This window comes from Cyanistes caeruleus, chromosome 4 (genome assembly GCF_971803275.1).
Source record: "Cyanistes caeruleus chromosome 4, bCyaCae1.hap1.1, whole genome shotgun sequence".
Lineage (NCBI taxonomy): Eukaryota > Metazoa > Chordata > Aves > Passeriformes > Paridae > Cyanistes > Cyanistes caeruleus.
In genome coordinates, this window is record NC_141704.1 from 50,043,680 (window position 1) to 50,069,988 (window position 26,309).

Consider the following 26,309-nt stretch of genomic DNA (forward strand, 5'->3'; position numbering starts at 1 on the left):
GAACTCCTTTATGAATGATATAATCAAGAACCAGTCAACAAAGGCAAAAAGCACAGTTAACAATTTGTAAGGCTAACATCATATTAATTAAATGGTTCCAACTGTTCTTCAAAATTAAGAGAACATGATTTAGATACTAGAAAAACATTAAAAACAGTTAAATGAAGGAAAACACAAGTCTTTCTTTCTATTCACTTGCATTATCAAGGTGCTGTTGATAACAGCAATAGGAAAAACAAAACCAACATCATCCTGCATTAACTGATGACAGCCCAACAAAGAACAAAAGCCACATGATGATAATGTAGGCTGCAATTTAAATAAACTTTGTGGGTAAATATTATGCTCTGGAGGCAAAAGGAACAAGCCATCCATGAAAATATTTACATATAAGAAAAACACTGATAAAATCTGTGTTAACCTAATACACCATGCTTTGAAACCAAAATCTAAGTAAAATATGCTAAGTTTTACTGTTTTCTACTATGGAATTTTTTTCCATTTTTAAGCAGAATAATGTATACATCATTGGTTGAAATCAACAAGGTTAAGCAACATATGCAGGAAATTATATGCAGCAAAATATGCAGGAATTCACCATTATTATGCTATGTTCTACAATGTACAGCACTTAGAACAAATATATTCAAGTATATTTTCGACTAAAATATCTAAAGTCTGGTTTTCAAAATAAAATACCACTTTAAAAAACTTTTTTTCTTAAAGCAAAATAATATGCAAATTAATGATGTGACTGGAATTCATAACTTACTTAGGAGTTGAAGGACCTCTTGGCCATGTTCCATCCTCATTCTTCTGTTCTATCACCAGGACCTACCACAGAAAGTGTGATAAGAAAACTGAAATAAAAACATCAGATAGATTCCTTTCTGTTCTGTCTTTTTAATGGATTTGCTGACATGTGATTGAGAAAAGACTGATATTTAAGATACTATTCACTGAGATTCAAGAATATTGCACTACACTCCATATTCCATCCATTACGCTGCACCTTCCTCTCTACTTTTTTCATCCCTCATCTTAACTTGGGCAAGTCACTTGATATTTCTATTCCTCTACAATCCATGGATGGATGGATAAGTCACTTATCTCTCAAAGAGGTCAGAAGATGACCTGCAATGTTCAAATAGCACCTGTGAATCTACAGAAATCACATGTCTATACAACAGCCCTGTTAAGGAAGGAATAATTCCTGAAGGAATTTTGCCTCACGCTGATGGGTAAGAAAAAAAACCCAAAACACCCAAACAAAACTATTTTCTGCCTCGATTGCCTGAAAATCGTACCTGCATGGTTACTCCTGTATATTTTACCAAAGCATTTATCTAATATTAGTTTTCCAATGATACAGTTGGTTAATGAAATTAATTTCATTCAATTTGTTATTGGTACGGAAAGGAGTACAGGACACTCAGTCCCAAACACAGGCATCAGGTGTCATTTGAAACTCCTTTGGGTATTTGAGATATCTGGCCTATGCTGGCAGACATGACATAGGACCTACAAACAGCTCATGCCTTTTTCTGGATTGACAGCTGAGATAGCTGGATCCTTTGAAATGGCAACTAGACTCCAATATTTAAACTGAATTCAGCTCCCCACTTCCAATGTAATCAATTCTGCACAACTGTACACTGATGTTTCTGGACACTAATAATAATGTGCCTGTATGTGTCTACACTGTGACATAAATTCAGGTATGTACTAATGTTCAAAATCTTGTGTATAAGCCACCTGAAGATGTAATCACATTTTCAGACAGAACACACTTGAACATGAGATTGAAAACAAGCCTTCTATCATGATCAGCTTCTACCAGGAACAGAGTAGTCTGCTATCCTTGGTCATTGATCCTGAAAGACTGATTCTGCCATACTTCCTTGACTGGCTCTCAGAGGTTATTAAATAAAAAGTAGATTTAGACTGAAGAGTTCAATGGAATCCCTAAAGGCTTGCTTCAGAAATTAACTGATAAATTCAAAGCATTAATTTACTCAATCACATACACTATTATAACTACTAGGTTAGACAGACTGTAATAGTCAGAATAAATATTATTACATTAGGAAGCTCAGCAAGAAAAATAACTATGTGTTGTGTCAACAAGCACAACTGACTAAACACATATGGCCTACCATGACATTTAGCATTTTCATAAACCTTGGTTAAACTCTGCTTTAAACAGTATTTGTTTTGCTCAAAGTACAGATGTCACCTAGAGATCTTGTCATGGCTTTGTTAGACTATGCTTGCTTCATAGTTAATGTTTCACAGGGAGAGAGGCAATTTGCAAGTTACATATTTGATGTGAATCTTTTATGGGAGATAATGGGCTCTTCCAGTAGGATCTCTGCACTGTTAAAATTACAGATCTGTGTGAGAGTTTAAGCACATGCAGCATGAAATTAAAGGACACAATAGTTTTTGTGATTTTGGTGCACTGATTACCTTCCTTATATGCCATAAAAGAAAACTGAAATACAGCATAAATACTGCTGAGAAGCAGGTTAGAGTCAAGTATTTCAAGGCAAAAGGAGTTACTTTAATATAATCCTGCCCAAAACAATGTAATCAAATTTCATCCATCCACATTTGTAGCATGACTGCACGAACTACAACTGTTGAAGAAACATTCAACTCTATTTGAAGACTAAAGGATCAGTGCAATAAACTGAAAAGTTATTCTATTAATGCAATTGCTCAACCTGTTTGCATTTATATTTTGTAGTTTAATGTTCAATGCTTGTTGCATATATTCATCTTGAAAGATAAAATTCATCTTGTCAGGAATTCTCCTATGAAGTGATGATTTTAAAATTATGACACTGTCCCATGTTAAAGAAGGTTTACAAACATCTGTCTCTGTCATTCTTATCAAAACATTTTCATTTTTTTGTTATTTTGTTTGTGAATACCAGACAATGAAATGTGAGTGCAAGACATTCTTTTAGAATACCTTAAAAGTTCTTCAGATTTTGAGTTTCATTATAGGAACATATCTAAGATCCTAGGAATAATTATTTATTTTAGATTTTACCAAATTCATGCCAGCAATTTAATAAAATTTGGTAAACATAAAATTTAAAATTTAGAAGTATATTAAAATTTTTAATTTTAATTCATCAGGAGAGTTAAATCCTCTCTTTAATCTCTCTTCTCAGTCTTTAATCCTGAAAATACACACCAAGACTACTTTAATTTCAACAAATTTGTTCACAAAATCCTCCATCCTTAACATTATCTATTAGAAATCAATTTCCATTCAAAAAGAAGCAAAATCATTGGGTGCAACAACACTTCCATGAGCAAAAGGATAGATGTATTCAAGAAAAGAAAATGTTTCACTGTACCTGTCCCTGGTATAAACCAGCATCCTGTATGGTACTGTCTGGTTTATTCAAAGGTTCAAAAGTATTACTCATGTATTTGTTCCACAATCTGGTCTCTTTTTCACCTGGAATATTGAAGATTTTTCTTATCTCCTTTTCAATTGTGTCTGTTTTGTGAAGGAAAGAACACAAGTTTAACATTTCAATATACAAACAGTGAAAGGTCAAATAAAGCATCAGAATTCGTCTCCTCATATTCAAAATATGAATGAATCTGAGAAATTGCCACACAACTGCATCATTTTGTAGGACAAACACGAAGTTACTGGTTAGCTTGCCTTTAAGATGGAAACAGAGGACTGAATCTATCTTAGCAAGGCAGGCCAAATAAAGAGAAGTTGATAAATAACAGAGACAGGAGCCATCTACTCATTTCTGAGTGTGCTAACAGTGGAGTGTGGGGAGCTAGCAAATTATCAGAAGTGAGACTGGTAGCAAAACCAGGTGCAGGAAGTCACTTTCTTCCCTAAATCAACCCTTTTCTGTTTCTATGCTTCTACTCATATCTGAGTGCAATTAGCACTAACCACAGTATATACTATAGATATAAAGATTAATTCACATGTCTAAATGAGTACTCTGTAACACTGAAGTGCATAAATTTATTCTAAAAGGAAGGTGAAAGACTTTACATCCCTGAAAGATTCAAAGAAAAAAGATCTACCAGCTCGTACTCTACCTGACATATAAAAAAAATATATAGAATATGTAAGAAATATAATCAGTGTAACATAATTTTAAGGCAGCGTAATTTATGTACAATTTAACAAGTTTTTAATTAACACTATTCTCCTAACATAAAAGTAGAGTTTATTAAAAAATTGGGTTTTTAAACTAACGTGTACAGTTCTGTATCACAGCAATCCCACTTGGCTGCTTTTTTTTTTAAGTACCTTGCAAAAGTCCATTGTGAAATGTATGACAATGGGCCAAAATAATATTTGTAGATACTGTAGGTAACCGAATACAATTTCTTTTATGCTAGTTATCACACATTTTAGTCTGAAAGCAAGTGTTAGACTGGATCATCTGTTTTTGTAACAGATGATATATAGACAAGGTATGTGATAAGACAACAGACTTATTTGTTTGCTTTCAAAAAAAAAAAGTCATGTACTGTCTGAATCAATTCTCAACCAATGAATTAAAATAATTATATCTGAATATAAGAATGAAGCTAGTCAGCAACAATCTTGTTAAAAAAAAGTAGAAAATCGAAATTAATCAATGGCTTTCTCTAAAAGAAGAATTTACAAAATATAATTTTTCATTCTATTAATATCATGGCAATTAATTAACTGGGCATGGCAGGTCATTTTCTTCACAAGTACTAAGCTAACATTATTATGTTAATTTTTAATATATTCCAGCTTTGCTTACAGAACTATTACAAGACAGGAAGAATCATTCTTATTGGATTGGATACAAATTATGCCCAAGACTCTGGGAAGAGCATGTTCCACTTGACTATTATGCCTATTTTTGAGCCTGTGTAAATAAGATTCTTTTATGTACTTCCAAGAACAGATAACCTATGCACCCTTTATAATTCTTCCTTCCATCCCCACCAAGTATTACTGGAGTGCTGGCTTATGAATTAAAGTGGAAGTACCTGTTCCAGCATAAATGGAAACGTATCAAATAAGTACTGAGTCACACTGTGTATGGGGTTCTCCTCCAGGAGATTCATTAAGATTGGAAAAGACATGCAAGATCATTGAGTCCAACCTTTCACCAAACAACAGCTTATCAATTAAACCACAGCATTTAGTGTCACATGCAGTCAGTTCTCAAACACTTCCAGGGACTCCAGCACTTCCCTGGGGAGTTTTAGTTCTATACATCCAGTGTATTACATGATTAGTGCTAGCATGATATCTAAAAAAGACAGGAAGAACTGTGATTTTAAGATACCTCTCACTCCATCAGCTGTATACCCACCATCTGAGATAGTTCAATTTGAGAGTTAAAAGTTACAGCTTCCATACAGATCACACCCTATAGTGTTAAAAATCATACAGCTTATTCCTAAAAACAACTGCATGCTTTAAGTACTATATTGAAAGACTTCCTGGAACAGTCTAGATGAGATGCTGAAAAAGTTCAATGAATAATACAAACATATCCTAGCTCCTAAAGGCCAGTGCTATCACAAATGCTGGCTAAAGGAAACTCTTAGGTTAATGTTAAGATGTCAGTCTGAACTAGTCAACAGTCATCACTCCTTCATAAAGAAGGAAAAGGCTAGTCATTGATTCCAGAATAAATAGTCCCCAAGGGTGGCAAGCATTTACGTTCTTGTATTCTGCAGCAGATAAAAGGGAGATAAATCAATGCCATTTACTAATTTGCAATTTGCTAGCAAAAGTCCATTAGATGCAGAGCCACTAGTATAATCTTCTGTGAAGTTCATCAGCTCAGTTTTTGAATTGTTTTATGGCATTGTAGACACAATCTGACTCCTATTTGTTCATAACCAAGGTTACAGACAATCTTTCTGACATTTTGTGTTTTGTAAAACTCTAACATACTAGGCAGATGACTTAGTTCTATCATACTTTCATATGATTCAAATTCCTGAATGGATCATTAACTCATTTTCAGAAGCCCTGATGCTCTCTGGGATCAGCATCTTGGCTGGAAAGCTGCCTCAACTACATCTATTGTCTAACTCACTTTCCATTTAGAATTAATCCCCTCTCCCCCAAGAGAGCTAGTCATCAATCAATCTCAAAGTCACTGTGCACTGTCTCCAAGGCAAAGGTCCTCAGTCACAGGAGTTTCCCAAGAAGGTCCAAAGAACATGTCCAATGTGACTAGTACCATTGCAAGAGAATGGCATTATTAGGTCTGCCCTTGACTCTGTACTAATTTATTGATACAGCTTAGTTTAGCTTCTGTTTGAGTGGAAAAGCAAAGGTATTCCAGGAATAACACATATCTGAAGACTGATAGGTGAGTATTATATTAGGATATTCTCCAGTTTTGTGAATTAAGGAAGGTCTTGTACTTTTTTTTTAAGTGCAGTAAATAATACAATCAATGATGGTGGATAGAAAATTTAAAATTTCTTGAAATGACCATAGTACCTACTCACTTCTGTGGGGCTGTAATTGACTCTTTTGTACCACAAGCCTTCTGCAACTATAATAAAAATGCATCCCTTACTGGAATATACAAGGAAGAGGGAAAAATAAGATTCTATAAGATCCCTCTTGCATATTATTAATTGAAATAATAAGCATTTCAGCTGAGTATTTGATGAATTCCAGAACTATCTTAAATATACTCAAGGTAAGAAATAGAGGGGGGGGGAAAATCACAATCTTAGTAATGAATAAGAGGGATCAGTTATTATTTCACTCTTAAAGTGAATTGAATTTTTCTAGCTCTTCTTCTAAGGTACAAACTCCTTTGGATGCCTTGGCTAGGATGGCTCTGCTTTTGTGCTCTGCACAAGAAGCTTCAATTTCATGAAGGGCGTGTTTTTAAAGGCTTCCAGGAGCCTATCATCCATGTTTCAGGAAAGCAAACAAGGCCAGTGTCTGGAAAGGGATTGACAGTGACTCTGATTGCTTCTCATTACCCTTTACAATTTTATTCATATTAATTTACAACAATTTATTCATAATTGCAATCTCTCTTTGCTAAGAAAAAAATAATATACCTTCAAGTAACAGTCGTTCCAAAATGCCCTGCTTTTGGTTAGAGAAAGAAAAGTCATACACTACCTATAATTTCAGTGATACAATTAAATTCAGTATAGCTGCAAAATAGCTTGCATTTGGTCCTAAGGGAAGGACAACGCTAAACTGCTTTTGTCAAATTTCTGGTTTCCTCAGAAAATAATGAAGTATAACTTCCCAAGTCAAATGAAATCTCAAAAAGGCAAATTAACAAACCACGAACCTTGTTTTGAGGAGAATTTTCACAATTTTAAAGCTTTTATTCTAATACAAGAGGTCTAACTTAAATATTGAAACTTAACCAAGTAAAATGCTTGTAAAGTAAAGTAAAATTGGTTATAAAGCAAGCAATCTGCAAAGAATTTAAGGCTGGTAAGTATAAGTCACTACTCATAACATGAAGAGAAGCAAAAGCTAAAAAACATACACTGCTGTCAACAAATGTAAACAAAGTTATGGCTGGGCATACAGTGCCAAGGGCATAAAGTACAATTCTGCATAAAGTATAAAACTGCATAAATACAGATGATTGAAAGACTCTTATCTCAGATACACATGCACAAATACACCAAAAAATGAGGAGCAGTATCTTTGAAAATGTTCTGATTGTTATTTTTAAAGTCGAATACATTATCAAAATACTGTTTCAAACAGTGACAGAATGCCTAATGAGCAGTCTAAATAAATACAAATAAAGGTAAGTTAGAGGTTTAATAGAGGATTCAGTTACTGTAAAAGATTGTGTCTGGCCTGCCACTTCACAATGTGAAGAATGCTGCCTTTGTAGGTCACCTTTAGCCATTAACTTATTAAATTCTTTCACATGTTTTGTAATATATCCATCTCCTCATATATATGACTAGTACATATTAGTTAATGAAACACAAAAAATTTATTTCTTACACATCAAAAGCCAAGAAAAAATACTATGAAATCAAATAAACAGCATCGCACTATTCAGTTCCTTAAAAGCTCAAACCTCTGAAGTTAATGCAGATGCTTAGATAATGGAACATACAACTATATTGTTAAAATTGCATTAAACCCTCTCAATATTCCAATTTGTTAACTTTTAACTTTGACCCAGACAAAAGTACTCCCACCATTGTTTTTAATGGTCAAAACACCCATCTATTTTTTTATCTAGACATTTATTCAGAACTTGTTACACGTACAAGTACCAATCACATATTTTTAGGAAAATAGTGGTGCTTACCTATTGTATCAGCTTTACTAAATCTTCGTGTGACAACATTGTTCATATTTCCATTTTCACACAATTTTAATTCTGTTAGATATACTTCTACTTTGCAGTGCTTTACAAACATACCCTGTTCAACGACCTGAAAAACAGAACAGGATCACATATCAGTCTGAATGTTTTCATATACACACACTTCAAAATATTTTGGAGAACTCTTCAAGAAACTGAAGTTCACATAATAGAAGACAACAAATGCAAAAAGCTAGAACTAAAATATTCTCCTATTTTAATTCTCCTATAACTTTTTAGTAATACAGTAAACTAGAAAGTATTTTTTTTCCATGATGATGTGTTACCTGCGCATAACACGACTTTCAAAGTGTTAAGTACAGCAGAAATCACAACTATGCAACCTTGATCCAAAGATAATTGATCAGAAAGTAAAAACAGCCAAAGCTACTCTGATTTCCAAATACATTCATTGCATACTACTTCCTCAGAACATCAAGAACAAGTTTTCACAGTTAGAGAGTACTTATCAAAAATATAATACTAGTAAAATCTGACTATCACATTTTTAAACAAAACCTTCCACTTACATTCTGATAACACATAAATTCATTTAAGATTTTACCCACTCATTACAGTTGTTTATTATATGTTCATTTTTGAAACACAGATTACTGAATAGTTCAATATACAGGATGTTTTTGTTTTTAAATAAAAGCAAAATTTAGAAAAAAAATATTCAGGGTCACCTTTTAAATGTTATTCCCTTTCATCTTCCAAAGTGTAACTGCAGTACTCTTAGTCATGTAGACTGCTCCAAAAATAACCATCAGCCTGATATGTGATACATCTGACAAATACGGTTAAAATACAGCCACCAGCTAATTGCTAGGAGAGATCTGCTATCTGCTGTACAAATATAACTTATATGTATGTGCCATAGGGAAAAAAATCATTGCTTGTCTTAGCTTTAATGACTGTCAGTCATGGTATTTAAACAAAAACTTCTTAATTCAAGCAGCTTCGTAGTTTTCATCTACTAGAGTCACAACAAAATAGTGGCAGTAAACAAAACTATGCAGTATGGCCAAGACACTTGTAAGAATAAAAAATTACACTCTAGTGGTAGTACATACAAGAAGTCTTAACATCATTTGACACAGATCAAATACAAAATTTTATCAGTTTAAAATTTGGATCCAAGTTTCAAATATAGCTGGTGTAACCAAGGGGATGAAAGAAAAGTATAATATCACGTTTCTGAAAAAAAGCAATCCATAAAGGCAGACAAGAAAAATAATAATGAATGACAAATGCATCAGAAATAAAAATGCTGAACTGGAATATGCTTCTCAGAGGATAACTGCTGTTCATATTGCCAGAAAATAACAAAGCTATGCCAGTTTACCTGGCCACTCATTATACTCCATGTATTTTTCCAGTTACCTACTTCCAAGAGGAATGGAAGTTACTCTTATTTCACTGCTCTCTCCCTCCATCTTCCACCCAAACTGAAAAAAATACTTGCAGGACTACGTCTGAATCATATTCATCCCAGTAGTTAGAGTACCTTGCGTGCAATTGGCTCTTGACCTTCCATTAGTGTGTACCAGCTCACTAGCCTATTCCAGCCTTCAGTTGGCAAAAGGATGTAGTCCAGCTCATCAATGAGATGTTCCTTGAGAGACTGAGAATCACCATCTATAAGAGAAAGGTTATTTTCACTTGAATACTGGAATTCTGTACTTGAGGTTTTAATGTAACATTTTTCACATGAACAACAGACAAAACACTTTGAGTCACAATTATGTTACTAGTATTATGGTGTTCAAAGCAGGTCTTCTGAAACGATGTAGACAAACTATCCAGTTCATGCTTAGTACACCTATCACAGGTGGTATTCCTTTACTGTATGAGTGACAACTTTATATTGCCATGCAATTATAAGCCCCTAGTTTGTTATCATACACCATCCTCCTAGCTTTCAGAGAAACCAATTCATTTCTCCCACTCACTTCACACATATTCCCACATCATCATGGATATTTCCACAGCTGAAAATGAGAATGAGTATTTAACTGTAGATTCAAAACAAAGTTTAAAGTCATTCACCCTGTGTCAGACCAGGAAAGTAGCCTGGTACAACCTCTTATTTAAAGGATCCTATGTGCTCTGGAAACAGTCACTACAAAATTCCTTGCAGGGAAGGCGAGATGTTGCACTTGAATGAAGCACAACTTGGAATCTCTTAAGGTAAGCAGCATGCTTTTAGCTTTCATTCAATCCTTATTACTAGCAGCTGTCTTTTAGGTCTGAGAGGTGATTCCAGATGTGAGCCACTTTGAGCTTCAAACATTTAGGGCAGCTGTCCCTCCATATGGAAGCATCACATTGTAACTGGGAGCACAGTGTGAGAAATCCACAAGCACTTCTCCAAGTTTGTGTAACTCTTCACAAGATTCATATGGTATTTCTGCACTGATCTTATATTGTAAGAAGGTATAATTTGGATTCTATTATCTCCTAAAAATACCAACATTTCTTTTAGGTTATTTTTTTTCCCGAACTATCAAACAGATTCCCTGATTCTGACAACTCAGTCCCTCATATACAACACCATTTTCTTTGATAAACAATCAGCTACTCTAAATACCTCCTTCCTTGTGCCCACTTTGACGATGTATCTCTTCCTTTGAACATGACACGTGCATTACATCACATTCGATATTTTTTGCACATGTTGAGATTAACTGAAATCTCTACCTGTTACTTTTCATTGCTCTCACTTTATCCAAATGTTCTGGAAACAAGGGAGAAGCATTTAAGTAATATAAGCACAACATACTGCTTCAGTTTCCTGGAATCAGTCTTTCATGAATTCAATTACAGTTTTCCTTATCACTGCATTACACAGCAGAATATCTGAGAAAGCATGTCCATTTTAGATTTTTTGATCCTTTGTATCAAATGCACATATTTAAGGAGAGCAGCATGAGAGCAGCTAGGGCATAACTTTGTGCCAAAGACAAGACTAAAATCCAAACAGTTTCAGAGTCAGTTTATGCTACATAGAAAACCTAGTACAGAGGATTGTTGCTCTGCAGTGGGTGAAAGAGAAAGCTATTATTTGCTGGGCACTAATGCCTTTAATTTTAATAGGAATAGTAGATGTTGGAGGGTAACTGATTGCATGGAATCACTGCCAATGTACAGCTATAGTTTAGAACCATGAATGAGCAAAAAATTAAGCTCACAACCCCTGATGCTGTTTATTTTGAAAGGGACGCTGGTAGTGTCAAAACAACAGAACACAGGTTTTCAGAAGCTTTCAGGAAAATGGTTAACATGACTTCAAATTTGGACAGCCAATCCTAAAGTAAGCTTGATGACAACAGTAACTTTAAACATAATCTGAACATGTATGTAGATTGAATTATAAATGGTACAGATAAACTAACAGTGCTTAGCACAACTAGAAAACACCTATTTTTGAAATGGAAGACACAAAATAGAGAATAAGCTAATACTACCTCACTGAGGATAAGATGTTGCTACATCTGATGTCACTGAGATGTATCACCTGCACATCCCTGCCTCACTACAAGAACGCACAAAAATCTAAATCCTCATATTTCAGAAAACAAAACTCAACACTCACCTGAGGCAAAAAGACATTAAAGTTTCTGGATGGAAGACAACATATTGACGTATATGACAATACAGCACCTTCTACAAAGGCACTAGTCAGTGTCAGATGTACACACTCATTCACACTCAATTAGTAGAATATGGTACAGCAAGTTTTATGAAAGACACAATCATCTTTAACATTTAATTTGTAAAATAATGAGATACTAAATACAGAAGTTTTGAATTAAGAAAGTCAAGAGTTCATCATAAACCCCATGAAGTTGGAAAAACTGGTATTACTACGTGCCAATAGAACAAGCAGTATTATTACATTACCTGTGACTGCAAAGAAGAAAACCAATTAATCATCTGCTCAGTTTTCTATCTACTAGATTTTGAAGATTAAGTATTAACAGCTTTAATGGTATTTTGATACTGGACATTAATTACAGAATTTGATGTGAAGATTAAAATATGTGGGAGAGTATTCCGAGACCTGTGTTCACAAATTTGGCCACAGTTCAGCAAAAGTCAGTCAGACCTGAGTAATTATAGTAGTGACAGAGTTTAAGATCCTTACAAGACCATAAAGAATATAGAAAATTATCATTTTACACAACTTAAGTCATTGAACTGAATAATACCACTGCTTCAATTGTACCAGAACTAAAGTAAAGACTTGGGGCTCATTTACAGAAGTAAGTTTTAGAATTCAAGTTAAAAATCTTAATTTAAATCAACCAATTTGGTTAAACTACCAAAAAAGAGAAATCATAGTGAATTCAAGCTATCTTTTTGGTAACTTGACTAATTTTCAGTTCTCAGGATAACTCAAAATCTCATTATAAACCAAGAATTTGTACATTATTCCATATTTTGTTACCATCACAAAGAAGTTCCAATAATTATATTTAAAAAATTGTGATTTATTAGGGAAATCTATTCCAGTTCCGTTGTCATGGTCTGAAAAGAAACCCAAATTTTTACCTTTGTATATGCTGAGGTTCATTTACACTGCCAGCTTCAAAAGATGAACTACCTGTGACAATTTCACACTTAATGTACAATTGGCTTATTTTGCAGTGAGAAGCAGTTACCTTTGAGTAGTCCAGAGTTATCAATAGGACCAGGGTACACATTCTGATCTCCCATCTGGTATTTGTCCCAGCTGTCAAAACCAACATATTTTTTCCACTGTTTGAACCAGCGACTATCCACTAGATACCTTAAAAGGAAGAAGACATACATATTATTAATTATTGGCATGCTACTACTTCCTACCTCGTTCATGATAACGCACCAGCATTCATCAGCCCTGTGAAATGACAATGCTTTTCTCTTTGCTCTGCTAACCATTATCAGCATCTCCTACCAGCAAGGACTTTACCTGTGGTCAGTTAAATATCTCACTGACAGCACCAGGTACAGTTTTTGCAAGACTGGCAATACAACATATCAGAGGTTGAAAAATGGTAAGTTGAAAAAGAAAATAAAAAAAACCAACCCTTTTTTAGCATGAAGGATTGTCACCTTTAATTCCTACTCTTGATTTTTGAATTTGGGAGATTCAAGTTAAATCTCTATAATTAGAAAGCCTTTTAAAAAGTGAGAGAGAACTTTTAATAAGGAATTGTCTACTGCTGGAGTTTTATTTATAACATTCTTGTGCAACTTAAAATTAACTTCAGAACTCTGATGCCTTGTCAAGAACAAGAGAGCGTGTTTTCTTCTTCTGAGTCAACATCAACACAAACAGTAAATGCTCTGCTTTTGACAGAGGACTAGATGTTCCTCCTACAAATAATTATCAACATCACACTTCCGTATAAAGCGATTATATCTCTAATCTCAGCTCTACAGTATTTTTACCCAGATTAAACTGTTGTCACAGTCTGGCTTTTACCAAGTCCAGTGATACCTACATTTCGTACCTTTTTGTCTAGAATTTCTTTAAGATCAAGATACCAAATTTGTTCAGTGATGCTCAGATTTTTATTTTTTTTTTTAAGATACCATATGCATTATTTCTCCTTCCTAGAAGTATTCATCATCTTCTGCCTGGTCGGTCCCAAACCTTTTGCAACTATGTTAACATGAAGCTGAATTTGATTAATCTGACTTGCTTTATACACTAAGTTTCCATTCTCATGAACATACTTAAGGCCAGTAGCATTCTCCCCTTTCTCTTCTGCTGTGGCCATCCAGCTATATTCCATAAGAGCTGTAACTGTGTGTGGTCATGAATGCAGTCCCACCAAACCTGCTAACCTCGTCCCACTGGCTTCTACTTTCTTGACCTAAATTTGAATGAACTATAAGTCTTAAGAAGGAATGATATAATTTTACACAGAAGAAAAACTATCATGCAGGCAAACTGCCTTTAATTAATGACAAAGAAATTACTGTGCCTGGAGAATCATTTTACTTTTCAAATGCTTTGTGTTAAATGTCTTATCACACCCTAGGTAACAGAGTGATTAATACAAATTTTTGATAATAAAATTTAAGTGTGAGAAAGCCTGGGGTCCACTTTTACAGATTTTAGATATTCAACACTATCTATTTCAACATTTCATCAGCTTTCTTCTTCCATATCCAATTAATTTTGCCATCAACCAAAATTTACTGTGCAGTATCTCTTTAGGGTCCTCCCTAAGAGAAATGTTGTAACATTTCTGTTTCCTAACACAAAGTGCAAAAAATCTTTCATCACTTCCCTTCACATTTCAGAATTTTCAATTTAGAAATCTTTCCAGGCTCAAATAAGAGCTTAGTATTTTTTGTAAAAACGAAGTTGAAAGGCCACTTATAAATCATTCAAGTGTGTAAGTATGATAAGAACTAAACAGCACAGTCAAGCTCCTTTACCTCAAAGTAGAGGTAACTTGCATTACATGGAAAAGGAAATTTACTGAATTTACTTAGCCAAGAAAAAAAATTTGCATGTATGAATTTTGAAAAATGCTAGCAGACACTATATATGTGTCTATATATATGTGAATTCTTACAGCAAATCACTGGCTATAGGCATGTATGTGCATATACACATGTATTTATGTTTTATCAATATTAAGTGTTTTAATGAACATTCTACTACTTTTGCTTCAATAGAAATCTGGTACAGGTGAGAAAAGCTATTTTGAGGTATTACTGAACACAGTCACAGTAGCCATAATATCTCCTATCCTGGTTTAAGAATGGTATTCCCCAATTTAGTATTTGGAATAAAAAAACCCCAAAACCCCATAAACTGCTCCCATTTTCCCACCCCATTAAAAAGCAGAGATTACAGGCTGAGATAGTAACAATTTACTGGAAACAGAAATGAGATAAGAAAAACAAACAGTAACAGCAACAATATTAATAACAGTGGTGTAGAAAAGAGGGTGCCTTACACACAAAATGCTCATCCTGGGGGACAGTGAACAATGGTGGATGGGTTTCCCCTCCCACCATACCTTTTCCCATCCCGAAGCCATACCCCTCTTCTCCCAGGCAGGAGCCCTTGACTCCCACCCCTGGGGGTGCTAGAGCATAATAACTTGGATATACCCAGGGTTGGCCTCCCGGCTTCACTCCCTCACCGTGTCCTCACCAAAACCAGAACACCCCATTACAAGAATTTGCTCTTAATCAAGACATGAAATACTACTTTTCCAGTAAGATTAGGGAAACCAGAAATTTGCATTCAAATGCCATATACTATCCTCATTTTACGCAAGAAGGATATGCCACATTAAAGATTATGGCGGGGAAGGGAAAAAAAAAGGAGCACAATTACACCATGCTCAGTTTAAGGCAAACCAATCAACCTGCTAAAGCACTCCTGTAGCTTAAATCCAGACTTCTTAGCATTAATGGGAAAAGTCAAAGATCTATAACTTAAAGCTTTTGACTATAAAAACACATTCAATACAGCATTCTCACCAGGATCAACAAGACTACTCATCTGCACAAGAGAAGGCAAACCACTGGAAGGCAACTTAATTTATCTTTTCATCAGTGTCATAATATCCATGATACAATCAACCACCTGAAAACTAAGTATTATCGATGAGGGACGTCCAATTTAAGAGGAAACTCAAGTAAACAGAACTATATCTGCTAAACCCTCATTTCTTAAATGATATCTGATCCTTTTTTAAGGAAAAAATATTAAAAACTTGGGGCATGCACTTGGACCAAATACACTTCCCTGTAATGTGTGTTGTCCCAGATACAAAAATAGCTTACCATCCATTAGTAAAACAGAGACCAACATATATTTACATTAAAATTGGTACAATGTTTTGCTTTTATTTTTGTTACTATTACCTAATGCAGGAAGGAGATCCAAATGCTGCAATAGTTTTCTGAACTGTGGACCTGACCAAGAAGGCTACCCCAGAACTCCCCATCAAAGTTAAAATGTATGGCCTGTCCACTTTTAAGAATTATGATTATGAAATGTTTATTAACTGATGAAATCAAGATTCCACTCAACCAGGAAACACAAACTTTGCTCTCTGGAATGTCATCAGTTTAGCTAGTGAGCAGGATAACCAATCCATCTTCTGCCGTAAAACAAATTTAGAGGATTTGAACAAAGATTAAATTCAAGAACAGTTCAAATTTCTAGATATTCTGCTTTGAGGGGCAAACCTTAAAAACTAAGACAACTGCACAGTCAAATGAACTGGTTAACTCTAAAACAGCAGATAACTGACATTTATAGGTATTTCAAATAAATCAGTAACCTCAAATTGTTTGTAGGAAACAGTACAACCAAGTCACTTAGAGCCAACTGGTCAGTAACACAGAACAATGGAATAGTCCCAAACCTTTACCTAAAAGTAAGCATAACTATACACGTACGTACCATTTGCTGAAAATTATACTCAAATATGGAATTTTCAGTATTAACAATACTGGAAGTATTTGTACAGTTTAATTAGCTTTAGGAGTTTTTTCTTGGTTATATTATGTATACTAAAATTTTCTTTGTGCAAGTAGAATCAAGAACTATAGAACACATGAATATGTTCTCAATTCAAGTCTGGCCTACTTCATTACCCAGTATTTACTTCTGAGCAGAGCTTCAGATTGCTTCATAAGATATATCTGCTCTCTTCTGTAAAATGTTCCTTGCCTGTCTGAAGTGGATTATCATATACAAGGGACAATTTATACTCTAGAATCCTCTGGAATGCCAGATAATGGAATACAACATGGAAACAGAATGAAGCTGCAACAGGGGAAGTTCATACTTGACATCATGAAAAGCCTGAGAGGGTGGCTAGTCACTGGAACAGGCTCCCTAGGGAAGTGGTCACAGCATCAAGCCAGTCAGTTCAAGAATCACCTGGAAAACACTCTTAGCCATATGGTTTAGCTTTAGGCAGTCCTGAAAAGAGCAGGAAGTTGGATTTGATGTTCCTTATGGGTCCCTTTCAATTTGGGATATTTGGCCTTGGTCAGTGGTCAGTCCATCTGGAGCCGGCTGGCACTGGCTCTCTAAGACCTAGGGGAAGCTTCTGGCAGCTTCTCCTAAAAGCCACCCCTGTAGCAACCCTGCTACCAACACTCTGCCATGCAAATCCAATAAAATGGGGTCACCCAGTTAAATTTACCAGAAAATATCGTATCCTTATGTATGACCAAAAGATCAACTGTAGAGACTCAAGGCAGCCCAAAATAGGATGACTTACAGCCTTTGCAGATTAACTTACAAGCACAAAAATCTGAAGCTATTACAAGACTTGTAAATACACCTTCATGTCTTAAATAAAAACTCAACAAATAATAAAAATCAATTTTAAGTTTATGGAAGTTTTAAAATTTCACAGCTGCATGACTACATGGATATTGTTCATTGAACAAAAGAAAATACTACAGGAAGCTTACTAACCGATTTCTAAAATTCTCCCATGGTTTGTAACTTTTTAATGTAATTCAAGTTCACTTGTGATTTACTGCATGTTTTGACTTAATAAACCTAATTAACATTATAGAAACATTACACAAGTAGAACAGCATTCATTCTTTACCTCAACATCCAAGTTGATAGAAAAATATCTGAACAGTATGACTAAGATCTTGGTATTTCCCACTGCTGTCAAAAGCATTCTGAATGCTTGTGACAATTATATATAGAAAAAATTAACCTGTAACCTAGATTTATTTATATTGACCAATATACCAGCTCTCAAAATCAAAACAAAAAGCTTTAATATGCAATAAAGACATTTCCCAGAGAGACATTCATTCTGCACTGTATACTGCTGGGACATCATATCTTCTGAACAGAAGCTATTTCACTTTTAACAGTAAAACTGTGCAAATTGTCCAGAGAGATAGGTGAGGACTTTTTTTACTCTCCTCACAGTGCATGAGTACAGATTAAGCAATACAGAGGACAAAGTGGAACAACTGTTTTGCAGAAAGCAAATTAGGACTTCTGCTTAAAGGCACAGCATCTGATTTTTGCTCTTGCACAACCACAACTATAAAAATACAAATATAAGAATGGGTTTGTATCTGTATTTCCACTTCAAGGTGACAAAACTTGCTTGACCAAACACACTTATAATTAATGGATGCCTTCAAATTCAATTTTCTTCCAGAATTAACAAGTTCAAGTTCAAAATGGCAATAATTACTCTACTCTATCACAGAAACCATACCATCTTTTTATTCAAAATATAGGTAAATACACAAGAAAAAAAAGCAGGGGCCAAAGACAAAATAAATTATATAGTTTACCTGCCATTTTCAAGAAATCCATCTAAGTATTCCAGACTCCTCTTCAGAAATAAGTGTTTAGTTCAATAAAATGCACCAAGATTTCAAATCAACTAATCAAATTCTCACTACAGCAAACAATAAGCTCCACTCCCATAATGTGCTGCAGTAGCCTAAGCAGCACACTCTTCATCCATACCACCAAGAGATAGACCAAAAAGTATGATTGAGTCAAAATTAGTGGAGGGCAATTTTATGTTAAAATTTTATTTAAAATTATGTCAAAAATTATGTTAAATTTATGTTAAAATTTCAGTGTGAATATTATATTAATCATGTAAGTATTTTGTATACTCTTAGAAATTCTCCATTTAAGTAAAGACTTTTCATTAAAAAATAATCTAACAAATCAATTTTCAGGCAAAAACCTGGAACACACTTGATTTTAACATGCTCTCACCCCACCTAATCAATTAACACAATAAAAATGCATCTACTAATTTCCACTCTAAGTACTGTCCAGAAGAATTTAAATCATTGTAAGCCACTGGTCACATGCAGCACCATTCCACTGGCAGTGAGAGAAACCTAACACCAAACTTCAACCACAAGATTTAAAAGTCAAAATCAGCAACTTAAACCTCATTTGAATAAAAAAAAACAACAAGCCCATCCAACTCTTACTCTATCCTTGGAATATTGACATAGCGTTCCTTGTTTCTCATTTCATGAGGTTATCAAAATAATTTAGAATATCATTATGAATATGATTGAAGTCCAGGTCCATAACTTCTCATCATGCCCTCAGTAAAATCAAGTAAAATCTTCCATTAACTTCCAATCTAGGTTCTGCTCATGTACAATGCAATGATGGACAACGAAATGTGGAAAACACTGAGAGGACAGTAGTGAGAAAAAGGTACATGGCCTAACTCTTGGGGATATCCTGCGCAGGGCTGAGCTGGACTTGAGGATCTTTGTGGGTCCCCTTCCAACTCAGCATGTTCTCTGAAGACCACTGTGTAAAATGCTATCAAAGCTAAGCACTTCAGCATCAAGGCTGTCATCAATGATGGGCACTGCAGGGTTTTTAAGCAGGGCTACAGACGTCTGTTCATCAAGATTCATGAGTTTTCACTGCAGCTAGAAATAAAATGCTTATGTTCAGCAGAGAAATTAACTTCTGGAAGAAAAGTCCTTTAAGGTTGAACTTTACATATCTACTAATCACTCACGGGAAAGGATTTTTACCCCACTTCATTTTTACTTACTCTCTTCAGTGACCAAGTATTAACAATGGAAAAGGCAATGAAATTCCCACAGTTTAAGGAAAGAACATTTGTTTCACTGTCCAAGAAAGGTACTCCTTGGATAACAACAGTACTCTACCTAGGTTCAGCAGAGCTTCAGAAGTGATGTGTATCAGACACATCTGAAAACTAAAGAAACAATACTGCTGTGGTTTTACTAAGTTGCAAGTCCTAAAAACCAAGAAGAGATTAAGAATCTATCTCATCACTCTTGTGAAGTGGTGACTGGCACCAAAATTCATTGGCTAACAGGGCTGAAAATCAACATCTTCCTTCTGGCCTAAACCTGACTAGCTCCAGTTTACATAGTGTCTTAAATCTTTATCTGCTTGTTAAAAAATCTTTATCCTAGAAGACATCTTCCTCTTACGTAACTATTTCAGCACACAACCCAAAATTCTAGGAAAACAGATAAAGGTTCTCTAAGCTCTTCTCTGAAAGACAAGGCCTCTGCTTGCTCTGTGAGATTTTGAGATGCCTGAACTTAATCTAAATGAACACCTTCTGTCACATGTGGACACCAGAACTGGACAGTAGAATGGTTTCACTAATACATTTTGTATACAGTACATATTTCTACTGCTACTTGGTATTCCCTATTCAAACATCTAATGACTGCAATTGTTCCCTTAGCCACTAAAACTCCATGTGATAGTTTTTGTTCACTGTGTCTAATTGTTATCCAAGTAACTTCTATTTTATCATCAGATCACAAATTGTTATGGCAAGCAGTAGATGAAAGAAGCACAGTGAGGAAACCCTGGGATGAAGAGAGAGAATCAGTGGTAAAACTGACTGCTGAGCTGTTAGCTATTTTTAAGTCACTATTACTTTAAGTAAAACATTTACTGGCAGGTGATACCTAAAGGTGAGAAACGTGGTTACATATCCTAGACCATGGAGGGACAGTATGTGCAAGAGGCAGTCAAAAGTATGAAAGCATTTGTAATGTCCTATCTGAGCTATTGAGACAACATCTCTGACTAAGACAGCCACAAAAGAACAGGAACTACAGGGAAGTCAGAGCAAAAGGTGGTTTTAAAGGTAAAATCAAGAAATCACCCTTTAATACAGTGAAGAAGTAACAGAGAAATCACCCAATAAGTCAAACAGAGAAACATTCTTCCCCTCTATAACAAAACTATTCCAAGATCAGTAACTTTCAGTACTGAAAACTGTACTTCCATGATACTGTAAAAACAAAAAAACCTGGCAAGGTTCTCAAAAATATCACTGCAGCTACAAAGGCATTAAATGACATCATCAAGACCAGTTGGTCACACAAATTATACTGTGCCTAAAAATCTGATGAACATCAACAGCTCTTCAAGTTCTGACGACACTGAGCCCAGATTTGTCTGCAGCTGTAACAACCAATAATTTTTTGTCATTCTAAATGAGAGGGTAAAATCTCCTCAGATAATAAATTCTCCTCACTTGTCAAGCACCAGTAGAATTTCAAAATAGTGAGACATAGTTGTATGGATGCTAAAACGGAGACATACAACAAAATGCAGCATTTTTTCTTTTCCTAAGCATAAGTCTAGGTCTTTCAACCACAGAACCCAAAGATCCTTTGGACAATACTGCAAGAAGTAAAACTTACATTAATTCAAGCTCTGTGGAACAAAAGTGTAGTTTTCATACTAATGAAAGGAGACATTATTCAAAAGAAGTAGTAAGTTCTTTCTTCACAGGAAGTTCTTTATTGGAAAAATCTGATGTTTGTTTAATGTATGTTTGGAAAAATAAGATAAATGGAGAGATGGAATAATCCTCAGTCTCTCAGAGTTTAATTGATTAACTGGCCATAAAGAATGCAAAAAAGATCACTGAGACAAACTAGCCCAAAATCTTGTCCCTGCAGTTGAAGCAATTAAAAGACTAATCTTGTCTGTCCATTTGAGCAATACAGCTTAATGCCTACAATTCCCAAGCTACCCTTGAAAACATCTAATGGAACAAACTCTACAGCTTACCAAACCACCTATTCAACTATTTTCTAATTCTAGCAATTCTTCTTCCAATACCTAACTCTAAAAATATAGCATTTCAAGTCAACTTTTTTTCTTTCTCTCTGCAGTGTACATGAAGTACTTCATCAGCCACTTCACAGATGCTTCTAAGATTTGCCTCATTCTTCAGTTGCTTTTTTCTTAAGAGAAAACCCCCAAAGCTTTATACTTCCCATATGTAGCTTATTGCTCTCTCCACTCTAAATTCTGGAGAGCATGGAAAAGACTTTCCATGTATAAGCCAGCATTTTTAAAAGGACTGCATTTGGGTATTTTAAAGCTCAAACAGAACAAGCTGGTATGCCATTGCTGAATCAATGCAATTCTGAATCATGGCTTACAGCACTTTAACTGTTGTTTCCTTACTACTGTCCCAAAAGATTAAAAATCCATTGACAAATACCTCTAAAAAAGCATTTGGACTAAACATACCCTTTAATTTGTGAAGACAGCTGCACACTCAAAGCATAAATCCTATGAATGCACAAGCATACACATTTATATAGCTCGATTTAACAGTTCATAGGTAAAACTTAATGGGACTTCGCTGGAGCTTATTCAGTTTTAAAACACTTGACTTATATCAGTGTCAGTCACAGCTAGATACTTTCACAGAACATTTAGAAGATTTTCCCACCTAACTGATTCTTCCGTAATAAAATATCGAACACACTAAAAAACGTACGCAGCACAGTAAACTTACTGTTTCGGTCATGCTGTCAACTAGTAATAAAAGTACAATCACTTTGAACAATATTAACTGCTTGAAACATTGTTTTTGGAACTGGGAACTGCTCAACAGAACCATAAAAATACAGTCTTGAAAGACATTAAGCCTGAGCACACTTTTACTACCACCGGTCATTTTCAACACTACCATGCAAATTCATTTCCTTTTTCTAGTTTCTTACACTCTTCCAGTTTCAAGAGCAGTCTGTTCGTATGCCAAAACTGAACATACACTCAGCAGTATTTGAATAATGCATCAGAATGTATGCTTCTGACACATGCTGCAGTATCAACACTGTTAAATATAGTCTTTTATAGAACTGGAACAGTGAGTGATGACAGCTGAAATGAGGTGGGCTAGTTCTACTTCTGTGTATTCATAGTTAATTTTCTGTAAGTTAATGCTTCAGCCTTTGTCTTTGGGTGACAGTTTCACACAGGAAGAGATGAAGAGGTTGAGTCGTGAAAGAGTGTCAGTTCCTTATTTTTTTCCCTCCTAAAAAAAGGCCTCATTTCCTTGCCTCACAGAACTACAACTATAAAAGCTCAATTACCAAATACACGGCAAAAAGGGGTGCTTATTTAACCTAATTATTTTCAACCGTGAATTATTCTGTTGACGATTTGTATGACATACAAAGAAATATTTTACGACTGACCAGAAAAGCACATTTTTCAAACGTTCATTGTCGAAAAGGTATCATAAAGGTCCGTTCACACCTTCAGGGGCTCTTTCTTAGGAAGCTAACACGTTTACAGTCGCAATAAAATTCCAACTCAAGGCTTATCACAGCCACGGACGGGCATCAGGGCACCTAGGCCAGGGCAGAGATACCATTTCTGACAACGTGAAGGTGAAGCCGGGGCCATTTCAACCCGGATAATGGAAGAAACGCCTGGTTGCAGAGCTCTTCTTCGTCCCCACCTCAATACTCCTCGCGCAGTCAAAACAAGCCCGCCGCGGGCTCGGGGCCCGCCATCCGGGGCTGCCACCCGCCGGCGCGCCCCGGCAGCCGCGCCGCTCCCTCCCTGCCCTCCGCCGCAGGGCGCTGACCTCGGTGCCTCCCCGCAGCCCGGGCCAGGCCGAGGCCCCGCCGCACCCAGGCGGCCGCTCCCCGCCTGGCAGGAGCTGCGGGAACCGAGCGGCGGGAAGCGGAGGGCACAGCACTGCCTCCCTGCCCTTGTCACCCGCCTCCACTTTCCCGGCAGCGGGAGGGACGTCGAGCCGCCCCCGGGAGCGGGGTGGGGGGGCGAGGGGAAGGAGGTCGGTCCCTCCGGCAGCCAAGCGGCCCCGGGGGCGGGGGGCGCCGCCCGCGCCGGTACGCCCGAGCCCCCCCGCTCCTCCCTCACCAGGTGTCGCCCTTGCGGAGGGCGGTTTTGAGCAGCGCCGCGACGTCCGTGCGCTGGGTCTCCAGATCCGCCGCGCCTCCCTCCGCCATCTTCTCCGCCCGGCAGCGGCAGCGGCGGCAGGGGCAGGAGCGCGCCGCGCTGCATGCTGGGAGTGACGCCTGCAGGGGGCGGCCGCCGCCCCGCCCTTCCCAGAAGCCGCGGGGCGGGGGCCGGAGCGGGCCCGGGCGGTGCAGCGCCCCCTAGCGAGCGGGAGGTCTTTCGTCCCGTTCACCCGTCCCGTCCCCAGCCCCACCCACCCCGGGGAGGGACGGGCGGCGACATTTCCCTCAGTGCCTTCAGTGTGCCCTCAGCGCCTCGACCGAAGCGCAGGTGTAATTAGATCCCTTGTGCCTCGCTACCGGATGAGTGGTTTGGATCACCGTAATTCATATGATGAAACGGTGTGTGTTGTGCAAATACTGTGGTGCGTTTAAATAGTCTGTGTCACCCGCATTAGCTTTTCCAGACCTTTGCAGAAACCGAGGGATAACTTGTGTTTGTTTCAGTCGCTCTTGCCTGAGCCTTGTACAAACACTGCAACCTGTTGCTTGGCATTTCAGATACACACAAAGAGAAAAAAAATAAAAAGTGCCACGTATTACATTACATAACCAAATTCTCTCTGTCTTCACGTTTGTATAGAGATTTCAAAGAATCAAAACGCTGTAGGGATTTAGGGCTGGGGTGCCGGTTACAAATATTTGAAAACAAAAGTTCGTTCTTGTAGATCTAGCTGGCGTTAAGGGCAATGCCTGCAATTGTACACCTAGCCCCCTTCCTCCTCCTAATGCATTACACCCAGCCGGATTGTGTGACTGACACCAGCAATGTATCTTAGGCTGCCAGTTAAGTATTACAAGCTATTAGGCATTAATAGCTAATTAGCACATAGAATCTATACATGTTACAAATAGTGCTATAAAGTGCTATTTAGATATGTGCACTGCAAAAAAAAAATGAAAGCAAGGCTGTTGTGCAGACAGGGTAGTACAAAGCTAACTAAGTATTTTGTCAGGATTATCAGTGAGGATGATGATATTGAAATAAAAACAAAATTATAATATGAAAATCGTGTTGAATATGTAAGACCTCTCAGGAGGTCAGAGCGACTGGCAATGACATTCATGGCTTCTCTAAGAGCTAGAAGGTGAAACTCCAGGAGGAGGGACAAGGAAGTAAAACATAAAGGTTATGGAGAGCTGTGGATCTAATCGCTACATTTAATGAGATAAAACTTAACTGAATAACAAGAAGAAGGTTTCCAGCCACTACAGGAATAAACTTCTGGGTTAGAATCTCCAAGTTTAGAAAGAACTTTGACAAGTTCCCACCCCACACACACCAGGGCTTGACAGATAAGAACAGTGTTTACACTCTGAAAGTTATCTCTGTGCCAAAATTGAATTTATACAGAAATTATATTTTCATGGAAATTTTGAGGAAAATATTTCTCAGTCTGTGGTGCTGGAAAACAGCTTCATTTTTCATCAGGCTGTAGCAGCACCATCAACAGCTTACTTTGCCAAAGATTCACCTGGAGCCTCTGTGCTTTGTGTTGCACAACTGCAGTTACTCTGTTAAAGATCTCCTATTCCTGAGTTCAGCCTGTCTGTGGTACTACACAGGTATTAAGTGGTACAAATAGAGACAGCAAAGCATACAGTGTGCCATTTGAAGAACTTTAAGAACTGCCACGGAGAGCCAAGAGTAAGACTCTTTCTGGGCCTACCAGTGCTTCATGTGAAGCAATTGTTTTTCGTAATGGAACAGTGTCCAAAACTTAACTCACATTCTTGGAAAATGAATTTACCATTTCCTTTATTGGTGGGCAAGGAATTGTTTCCAAGTACCTCTGTCCTAGACCGTGCCTAAGGATCTTTAAATTTTAAGCTGCCTGTTAAACAGAAACAGCACTGGACATAGTGAAGAATGACCTAAACCACTACACCTTCTTTCTCTAATGAAACCCAAGCATTTGCAATACAGATTTGTATCTTACTGCTTGTGTTATAAGTGAATGCAAGACATAGTAAAGCTAGCTGAGGTAGCAGCCCTTCCAGCTACCAGTGGGCCTTCGTCCTTGCCTGACTTCATTGCTAATGGATGAATTTCTGTAAACATGGTTTTTGTGGCTCTAAACCTTCATCTTAAAAAAGGATGCAATTAATACAGTATATAGCAGCACAAACATTCAGCAAGTGGGCTGC

At 36.7% G+C, this 26,309-nt stretch overlaps 1 protein-coding gene across 3 annotated transcripts in view; it reads right to left on the bottom strand.

Annotated features, from left to right (window-relative positions):
- Positions 1 to 24,248, bottom strand: part of USP15 (ubiquitin specific peptidase 15) — a 60,025-nt gene extending 35,777 nt beyond the window's left edge. Inside the window, exons 1-6 of one of the 3 annotated variants that reach the window (XM_086884589.1) lie at positions 24,064 to 24,248; positions 13,037 to 13,164; positions 9,880 to 10,010; positions 8,313 to 8,439; positions 3,372 to 3,517; positions 773 to 834 (exon numbers count right to left, since the gene is read on the bottom strand). In XM_086884589.1, coding sequence (XP_086740715.1) covers positions 773 to 834; positions 3,372 to 3,517; positions 8,313 to 8,439; positions 9,880 to 10,010; positions 13,037 to 13,164; positions 24,064 to 24,152 — 683 coding nt within the window. In that variant the 5' untranslated portion in view covers positions 24,153 to 24,248. Of the gene's footprint in view, positions 1 to 772; positions 835 to 3,371; positions 3,518 to 8,312; positions 8,440 to 9,058; positions 9,107 to 9,879; positions 10,011 to 13,036; positions 13,165 to 24,063 lie in introns of those variants that run through there. The other 2 variants (XM_086884590.1, XM_023931416.2) reach the window with 2 other exon arrangements.
- Positions 24,249 to 26,309: the final 2,061 nt, after the last annotated feature.